The 9,166-nt window shown below is 55.2% G+C and overlaps 2 protein-coding genes across 2 annotated transcripts in view; one reads left to right on the plus strand and one right to left on the minus strand.

Moving 5' to 3' along the window:
- ETH_00002110 (uncharacterized protein) overlaps positions 1 to 24 on the plus strand; it is a gene marked incomplete at both ends in the record, with an annotated part of 3,458 nt that extends 3,434 nt beyond the window's left edge. The window contains one exon of the mRNA XM_013372972.1: positions 1 to 24. Within this exon, the coding sequence (XP_013228426.1) occupies positions 1 to 24 (24 nt within the window).
- Positions 25 to 949: 925 nt separating this feature from the next.
- ETH_00002115 (RNA helicase, putative) overlaps positions 950 to 9,166 on the minus strand; it is a gene marked incomplete at both ends in the record, with an annotated part of 8,900 nt that continues 683 nt past the window's right edge. Inside the window, 14 exons of the mRNA XM_013372973.1 lie at positions 950 to 1,375; positions 1,450 to 1,839; positions 2,986 to 3,156; positions 3,374 to 3,439; positions 3,807 to 3,944; positions 4,228 to 4,488; positions 5,019 to 5,189; positions 5,429 to 5,566; positions 5,869 to 6,044; positions 6,352 to 6,532; positions 7,047 to 7,142; positions 7,422 to 8,057; positions 8,430 to 8,594; positions 8,933 to 9,165. Of these exons, the coding sequence (XP_013228427.1) occupies positions 950 to 1,375; positions 1,450 to 1,839; positions 2,986 to 3,156; positions 3,374 to 3,439; positions 3,807 to 3,944; positions 4,228 to 4,488; positions 5,019 to 5,189; positions 5,429 to 5,566; positions 5,869 to 6,044; positions 6,352 to 6,532; positions 7,047 to 7,142; positions 7,422 to 8,057; positions 8,430 to 8,594; positions 8,933 to 9,165 (3,248 nt within the window). The remainder of the gene's footprint in view (positions 1,376 to 1,449; positions 1,840 to 2,985; positions 3,157 to 3,373; positions 3,440 to 3,806; positions 3,945 to 4,227; positions 4,489 to 5,018; positions 5,190 to 5,428; positions 5,567 to 5,868; positions 6,045 to 6,351; positions 6,533 to 7,046; positions 7,143 to 7,421; positions 8,058 to 8,429; positions 8,595 to 8,932; position 9,166) is intronic.

Consider the following 9,166-nt stretch of genomic DNA (forward strand, 5'->3'; position numbering starts at 1 on the left):
CGACTGCCGCCGCCGAAGCACTAAATTCTGGTTGTCAAGCTCTCCTCCGTTTTTCAAGCTGCCGTTGCGACCACAGCGACGCAGCTGCAGCAGCTGCAGCAGCAGCAGCAGCACCCGCCCTCGCTGCTGCTGCTGCTGCTGCAGCGGCTCACAGAGACAGCCGCAGCAAATCAAATCTGTGTCCTTTTCTCTTCGTGCCGCCAAGGCTTTAATGCATTTAAAGCAACTAAAGTTACCCGCAGTTTGCAGGCAGGGCCAATGGGCAAATTAAGCAGCAGCAGCGCAGCAGCAGCAGCGCAGCAGCAGCAGCGCAGCAGCAGCAGCACTGCAGCGCAGCACAAGTTGCTCGTAGCTAGCTACTCCCTCTAGCTACTCCCACACATCATAAGTCCAGCTAGCTGAAACGCTACAGCCCAAACAGCTCACCATCATAAAAAGGCTGCGCGAGCTGCTAACCAGCTAGCTAACTAGCTAGATGGCTAGATAGCTAGCTAGCTAGCTAGCTAGGTGGATAGCTAAGTGGTTAGCCAGCCATCTAGCTAGCTAGCTGTCTGGCTGGCAGACTAGCTGATGGGCGCGCTAGCCGCCTGGCCAGTTGACTGGCCAGAGAAGCCCCATGGCTGGCTAGCTGTTTGGCTAGCCAGCAGGGGAGCAAGCTGCTTGGCTGGCCAGCTAGCGAGCTAGCTAGCTCGCTGGCTAGCTGCTTGGCTAGCGAGCTGGCGAGCTAGCTAGCTGCCTCGTTGGCTGCTTGGCTTGCCAGCTAGCCAGCAACCCAGCCAGCCAGCAACCCAGCTAGCTAGCCAGCTAGCCAGCAACCCAGCTAGCCAGCCAGCGAGCTCGCCAGCTAGCTAGCTCGCCAGCTCCCTAGCCAGCCAGCTCGCCAGCTAGCCGGCTCGCCAGCTAGCCAGCAGCTAGCCAGCAGCTAGCCAGCTAGCTAGCCAGGAGCAGCTCAGAGGTAGAGGGAAGAGGAGAAGACGATGCCCCTGCGGAGGTGGCGAATCGCGGCGACGCACTTGGCCTCGAGGTCGGGGTTGCCAATGGCCTTGGCCGCGCATGCAAGTTGCCTGAGGAGCTCCTCGAGGCGGCGCATGCAGCGAATGATGGTGCCTTCGTAAAGACCAGTGGTGCTGCTGAGAGCAGCAAAGGAGTGACCAGTGGCCCACCCGTAGGTGAGGCTCACCAGCGCGGGCTTGAAGTTGTTCACGTACGCCTCCACAGCCTCCACCTCCCGCTGCTGCTGCTGCGCCTCGCCCCGCGCCCAGCCGCCCTCCTGCTGCTGCTGCTGCTGCTGCTGCTCCGACGCGGCCCCGGAGCCCCACACGTACCCGCACTCCACGAACACCCGCGCGATCGAACGCGCCACTTCCCGCACTTTCTGCACCCCTGCAGCAGCAGCAGCAGCAGCAGCAGCGGTGCTAGTGCGGCGGCTGCTGGGGCTTTAGTCCTGACCTTTTCGCGTTCGCCGTTAGCTGCATGTTTCTGGTGTGTGGCTTCGCTGCGGATTCTTTCTCTGTTTCGCTTCCCAGTGGCTACTCCGCCTTCGCGAATATCTTTGCTGCTGCTGCTGCTGCTGCTGCTGGGGACGGCGTTACCTGCCAGGAGCCTGGGCTCTGTGGGCTCGGGCTCGTCGTGCTTCTCGTGGTAGACGAGGCAGCTGAGGACTGCGCAGAGCTCTTCAGGAGTCAACTCTTTGAGAGCATTTGAAAACAAAAGTTCAGAAGCAAGAAGTTCATCTGCTGTTGACACTTCGCAGGCCACGCGCCCCTTCAAAGTCACCACGTCTTCCCCCTCCAGAAAGCCCAGCCGGTGCAGCACACGGCGCATGCTCCGCAGCGAGTCCTGCAGCAGCAGCAGCGCAGCAGCAGCAGCAGCAGCACGGCAGCAGCGCAGCAGCAGCAGCATGGCAGCAGTGCAGCAGCAGCAGAGGGGAATGGAACTAGAAAAGGGGGAGAAGCAGCAGCAGGTGAACGGCAGGCAAACCTTGAGTGCAGATCTGCTATGGCCTAAAAGCTCCTTTTGATTAAAGTTTGAATTTTAATTTACTATTTAAATCCTGAATTCTTTTATTTATTTTAAATTCATTTAAACGCCTCTAGCGCCACACAGCATTCGCCCAGCGCCGCTTTCCTGCTGCACTTTGGCTGCCGAATTCAAAAGCTGAACTATTCAATTCTTGAATTTAAGTGTTGAATTTAAATTCAATTCTTGAATGCTTTCAAATTAATAAACTAAATTAATTAATTCTTGAATTTACATGTTGAATTTAAATACCGAATTTAATGAATATCTTCAACGCCTCCAAATTGAAATAATGAATTACTTAACTCTTGAGTCTAATTGAATAAATTGAATGCTTTCAAATTCAAAAGCTGAATTACTTAATTCTGAACTTGAATAAATGTTGCAAAAGCCTTGAAACTGGAGAGCTGAATTAATTGGATCCTGAATTTAATAATTTTATTGAACATCTTCGAAATGGAAATCTGAATTATTTGAACTCCTTAAGACTTCAAAGCTGCAAAATTCGCTGCTGCACTGAAATGGTGAATAAATTCAACTTTTTGAAACTGAGAAATTGAATATATACAACCTTTTGGGACTGGAAAGCCGAATCATTTGGGTCTCGAGTCTAACTGTTGAACATATTGAATTCCTTAAGACTTGAAAGCTGCACAATTTATCCTTTTCGCTTGAATAAAGAATATATTTAACTTTTTGCATAATAACTCTTCAATTGTGGTGAAAAAATGAATAAATATTGAACTTCTTGAGACTTAAAAGCTGCACAAAATGCCTTTTCCGTGAAATTGTGACTGAAGCATTCTAATTTGCCATCTGTGTGAAATTGTGAATGAAACTCGGATTCCTTCATGCTTTAAAGCTGTTTAATCTGTCTTTTGCATGAAATTGAGAACAAAATTTGAACATTTTGGACTTAAAAGCTCTTGAATTTGTTATTTTCGCGAAAAGTCGAAGGAAATCTACCTTGATGGCGGTTTTTTTCTGCATTTCGAGCTCCGCCTGAATCTCCCGCAGCCTTGTCTGCATTTGCATGCGTTTGTGCTGCGCTGCGTAGTAAAGGGCGCAAAGCGGATGGCCATTGAAAGGGTTTTCTTTGAGAGCTGCTTCAGAAGCTGCCATCCGGCTCACCAGCTCCTGCACACAAACCCTAAACCCTAAACCCTAAACCCTCAACTTGAAGCCTTCGCCTCGCGCCGAGCTGCACGCAGCGAGCCCTGATACAAGCAGCAGCACTGTTGCAGCTGCTGCTGCTGCAGCTGCTGCTGCTGCAGCTGCTACTGCTGCTGCAGCAGCTGCTGCTGCTTCTGCAGCTGCTACAGCAGCTGCAAACTAAGCTGACTAGCTAGCCCACCGCCAGCTGCGGATGGTCCACTTTCATGTCCACCACGGGATCCAGCAACGGCAAGCCGCCGCAGTCCTGCAGCAGCAGCAGCAACAGCAGCGACAGCAGCAGCAGCAGCAATAAGCAGAAGCACTTTTTCGCGCATCGCAGCAGCTGCAGCACAAGCCTCTCAGTGCAGTAGCCTGGGGGCAACAGGCGCCTCGCCCCCTTGGAGCTCGGGGCTCTCTCAGCAGCAGCTCTTTAGCAGCAGCAGCAGCAGCAGCAGCAACAGCAGCAACAGCAGCTCCAGAGAAGTCATGGAACTGCTGCAGCGCAGCCCCAAGGGCCCCCCGCCACCAGAGGTTGGGGCCCCAAGAGGGGCCCCCAGGGGCTCCCTGGGTGGGCGGCAGGGGCCAGCAGCAGCAGCAGCAGCAGCAGGTTTTGGAAGCAGCAAGTCTCTCACCTTGAATTTTTCCTGAATTATCTGCAGCTGGAAATTAATGCTTCTTCGAGCATCTGCAGAATCCACATCTCCTCCTGCTGGCAGCGACATTTTGCATTTGCTGACTCGCGCCACGCATGACACGCTGAACGGCACCACCTGCAGCAGCAGCAGCAGCAGCAGCAGCAGCAGCGATAAGAAACGCAGCGATAGTAGCGGCGCCGGCGTGAACAGCAGCAGCAGCGGCAGGAAGAGCACAGCAGCAACAAAAAACGCAGCTGCAGCAGGGCAGTTGCTGCGCAAGGAACAGCAGCAGCGATAGCCGCAGCAGCACCATTAACAGCAGCAGCACCAACAGGAGCAGCAGCACCAGTAAGAGCAGCACCAACAATAGCAGCAGCAGGAATAACAGCAGCAACAGCAGCAGCAGCGGGGCCCTCACCTCCAGCACGTAATCCTTGCCCTCTTCTCCCACAGGAGGCGCCGGGCGGGGCTTGTGGGGCCGAATGGGTGCGGGGGCCCCCCCAGGGGCCCCCTTTTCTGGGGGCCCCCCGGGGGCCCCCTTTGCTGGGGGGCCCCCGGGGGCCCCCTTGGGCTCGAGGGGCTGCACAGAGAGAGGGTCGCAGCTAACGAGGCAGTGGACCAGCAGCTGTTCAGTGGGTCCTTCGTGGGCATTTGTGGAGGGAACTTTTCGTTTTTGAAGCTGCAAAACACGCAATAATCCCTAAACCCTAAACCCTAAACCCTAAACCCTAAACCCTAATCCCTAAACCCCAGCCACTCGGGCGCAGCAGCAGCGCCAAAAACGCCGCATGCAACCCGCCAGGAAGCACCTATGGCGCGGGTGTCTGTACACCCCGGAGCAGCAGCAGCAATTTTTGCATGAAACTTCAGTGCTGCTGCTACTAGAAGCTGCAGCAAATTGAAAAGTGCAGCAAACTGAAAAGTGCAGCAAATCGAAAAAAGTGCAGCAAATCGTAAAAAGTGCAGCAAATTGAAAACTGCAGCAAATTGAAGAGGGCAGCAAACTGAAGAGTGCAGCAAACAGGTAGGTGCAGCAAACTGGAACTGCAGCAAACGCGAAGTGCAGCAGCAGCAACTGAAGAGTGCAGCAAAGCGGAACTGCAGCAACCACGAAGTGCAGCAGCAGCAAGTGCGAAGTGCAGCAGCAGCAACTAGGACTGCAGCAAAGTGGAACTGGAGCAGCAGCAAGTGCGAAGTGCAGCAGCAAACCTTCTGCACGCAAGTGGCCCAGCCCCACTCAGTGCCGTCGTCCTCCAGCAGCCCCACAAGCCGCCCCGGCTGCAGGAAGCGCGCCAGCTGCTGCGGCTGCATTGCAATGGAGCGCAGCAGCCGCCCCTGCTGCAGCAGCTCGTGCTTCCGTCCGTAGAAGCTGCTTATTGCCTGAGACGAGCAGCAGCGCCAGCAGCAGCCAGCCCCAGCTGCAGCAGCCGCGGCAGCAGCAGCAGCTGCAGCAACAGACCACTGCGCCGCCGCGCAAGCCTACCCTATCCAGCTGCGCGGCCGGTCTTGCTGCCGAAACCTTAGCCCCTTGCATATAGGGTTTAGAGCTTATTGTTTAGGGTTTAGGGTTTAGGGTTTAGGGTTTAGCTGGCGCGCTTCTGTGGGGCTCAGCTGCGCACTTCTTCCACGTCGAAGTCCGGCTCTTTTTCGCCTTCTGGAAGAGTCACAAGAGAGCGAATGTCTGTTGCTGCTCGCAGCTGCTGCTGCAGCTGCTGCAGCTCCTGCTGCAGCTTCAAAGAGCGCCCGTGCTGCTGGAACTGCAGCGTCACGAACCGCAGCAGCAACAGCAGCGGCAGCGACTCGGCGCCCGCCCCAAGCAGAGCAGCAAACAGCAGCAGCAGCAGCAGCAGCAGGAGCTGCACCCGCCAACGCCCAACCGTGCAGCAGCAGGCCACTCTATGGATTGCAAATTGATTTAAATGATTAAAAAGAGGATTTAAATGACAAAATAGAATATTTAAGTGATTAAATTGCATATTTGAAAGTTCAATTTGTGAGGAAACGGGGAAACTCGCGAGCTTTCCGTGCAGTTCAAGTTTCTTGCTGTAGCAGCACGGACATTTGCAAAGCTGCGGGATATCATGTAGGCCGGATCTGCATCTTCAATTCGAAATAAATTCAAAAGCATATTAAATCCCAAATGGAAAGTTGAAATTAAAGGAGCTGCGCCTCCCATGAACAAACCCTTTGCCTCCTCAGGGTCCACCTGCTCGTCAAACATTATTATCGCAATGCCTACGCGCGCCACCCACCCCAAACCCTAAACCCTAAACCCTAAACCCTGATTTGTAGGATGTAATGGAGTGTCGCTTGGAAGAAGAGCTCCAGATTCCAAGCCGACAGCAGCAGCAACAGCAGCAATGGCATCACCAGCAGCAGCAGCAGCAGCACCAATCACAATCAGCAGCAGCAGCAGAAGCAGCAGTATCAGCACCATCATCATCAGCAGCACCATCATCAGCAGCAGCAGCAGCAACAGCAACAGCAGCATCATCACCAGCAGCAGCAGCAGCATCAGCAGCAGCAGCAGCAGCAGGCTGACCTCTGTCATCGAGGCCCCTCCTGCCGGCCCTGCCGGCCATCTGGATGTACTCTCCGCCGTTGATGAGTCTGTAGGCCTCTCCGTCCCATTTGCGAATTGCGGTGAAGACAACAGTCTTGGCGGGCATGTTGACTCCCATGCTGAAGGTCTCAGTGCTGAACAGCACCCGAATCAGCGACTCCTGGAGCAGCAGCAGCAGCAGCAGCAGCAGCGGGGGGCACTCTGCAGCAGCAGCGGCGCGAGAGGTGCGGCAGCAGAAAAATCGACGAAGCAGCAGCAAAAACGGACACAGCAGCAGCCAAAACGAACGCAGCAGCAGCAAGTAGCGCAGCAGCAGCAGCCAGCAGTAGCTGCAGCAGCAGCGGTGGAAGCAGTAGAGGCACAGAGCAAAGCAGCAGCACGAAGCAGGAATCGCAGAAGCAGATGGGAGGGCAGCAGCAACAGCAGCAACAGTAGCAGAAACAGCAGCAGCAAGTCGCAGAGCAAATGCTGGGGCCCCGAGAGCCCCAGTCAGCTGCTTTGCTGCCGTTGAGTCTTAGGTTGTTTTGAACTTTTAAGATTAAATTAATTTTAATTATTAATTTTAATTATTAATTTTAATTATTAATTTTAATTACTAATTCTAATTATTAATTTTAATTATTTATTTTAATTATTTATTTTAATTATTTATTTTAATTTCTTGTTTGTTTTACCTGAAAAAGAATTTCAATTAATTCCCTCACAAAAGGCAGCAGACCCCCGTGGTGAATGCCAATGCCTCGCAGCAGCAGCGGCAGGATAGACTTGATCTGCAAACCCCAGCAGCAACAAACCCTAATCCCTAATCCCTAAACCCTAAACCCTAAACCTTCGCCCGTAAGCCGTGCATGGGAGGTCCTCACAGCAAGCCCTGAACCCCAAAGAACAAAGCCTAAACCCTAAACCCTAAACCCTAAACCACGCGCAAACCTTCGGCCGGCGCACGCCCGCCCAGAGGCGGCCCCGACCGCTACAAATGCACCACAGCAGCAGCAGCAGCAGCAGCAGCAGCAGCAGCAGCAGCAGCAGCAGCAGCAGCAGGACTGGACCTGTGGGAGTTGTCGGTCTTCCTCGTCGAGCGTGTTGACGGCATTTTGGAAGATTTCTGCGATGAATTTGCGTTCCTCTTCGCTGGTGAGGCTGAAGTTGGCGCTGCTGCTGCTGCCGTTGCTGCTGCTGCTGCTGCTGCTGTCGCCCCTGCCGATGAGCGCCTGGGCGTTGGCCTCGCACTCCCGCTTCGAGAAGCAAAAGACAATAACAGGAGTGTAGTTCCTCATTTCGCACATGAGGAGGATCTTCTGAATGCCGCTGCGGCTCCTGCGCCTGCGCCGCTGCTGCTGCTGCTGCTGCTGCTGCTCCGCGGCGTGCTGCAGCGCAGCAACCGCGCGCAAGAAGCTGTCTTCGCGAAACACCTTGTGCTCGTCCATCACCAAGTACACCCCCTCCCCCCCCTGCGGGTACATGTAGTGCTGCAGCGGCGTGGGGCGCTTCTCCGTGTACAGCACGTGGCAGGGCTGCTGCTTCAGCGCAGCAACCCAACTTGCAAACTGCTTCCCGTTGGGAACTGTTGCGGACAAGAACACCAGCCGGCAGCCTGCTGGCAGCAAAATAATGCTCTCCTCCCACACCACGCCGCGCTCGCGGTCCCGCATGTAGTGAATCTCGTCGTACACCACCCAGCGCACCTGCAGCAGCAGCAGCAGCAGCAGCAGCAGCAGCAGCGGCGGGGCAGCGGCGGCAGCAGCGGCAGCGGCAGGAGCAGCGGGAGGGTCTTGAAGACAGGGCAGCACGTGCGGCACGCTTTGTAGAGGCAGAAACAGTTGCAGCAGCAGCAGCAGTAGTGGTCGCTCAGCAGCAGCAGCAGCAGCAGCAGCAGCGGCAGCGGCGGCGGAAGCGGAAGATGCTTGAACGCCCAGGAAGCACGTGCGGCACTCTCCGGATCCGCAGAAACAGTTACAGCAGCAGCAGCAGCAGCAGTGGCAGCTCAAACAGCAGCAGCAGCAGCAGCAGCAGTGGCAGCTCAAACAGCAGCAGCAGCAGCAGCAGCAGCAGCAGACTTCTCGAACAAGGACGGATCCCCTGTACAACATGCTTCTGAGGATTTCTGTTGTCATCACCACGATGGAGGCCTCGGGCTGTACAGACACATCGCCGGTCAGCAGCCCCACACTTTCCGTTCCGAAGATTTCGCACAAGTCCCTGTACTTCTGGTTCGACAGAGCCTGCAGCAGCAGCAGCAGCAGCAGCAGCAGCAGCAGTCGTCCGCTTAGGCAGCAGCAGAGGCGCTGCCGTCACCACGGCAGCAGCGAAGGCACTGCCGTCGCCACGGCGGGAGCAAAGGCATTGGCGTCATCAGCAACAGCAGCAGCAGCAACAGCAGCAGCAACAGCAACAGCAGCAGCAGCAACAGCAGCAGCAGCAGCAACAGCACCACAAACAACAACGGACCACCACCACCACCACCCCCAGCATCAGCAGCAGCAGCATCAGCAGCACCACAAACAACACGCCAGCAGCAGCAGCAGCAGCAGCAGCAGCAGCAGCAGCAGCAGCAGCAGACCTTGATGGGGCTGGTGTAGACGACTCTTTGTTTGTCCCGCAGCGCCATTGCAACAGCATATTCTGCAACAACAGTTTTGCCTGCGGAAGTGTGAGCAGCAACAAGAACATTCTCTCCTGCTTCCAGACACAAAATGCTGCGCTGCTGAAACGTGTCCAGCACGAACTTCCACTGACGCGCAGCAACTCGCGGCTGCTGCTGCACCCCTGCTGCTGCTGCTGCTGCTGCTGCTGC

Source organism: Eimeria tenella, genomic scaffold, assembly GCF_000499545.2.
Source record: "Eimeria tenella Houghton genomic scaffold, Eth_scaff115, whole genome shotgun sequence".
NCBI lineage: Eukaryota > Apicomplexa > Conoidasida > Eucoccidiorida > Eimeriidae > Eimeria > Eimeria tenella.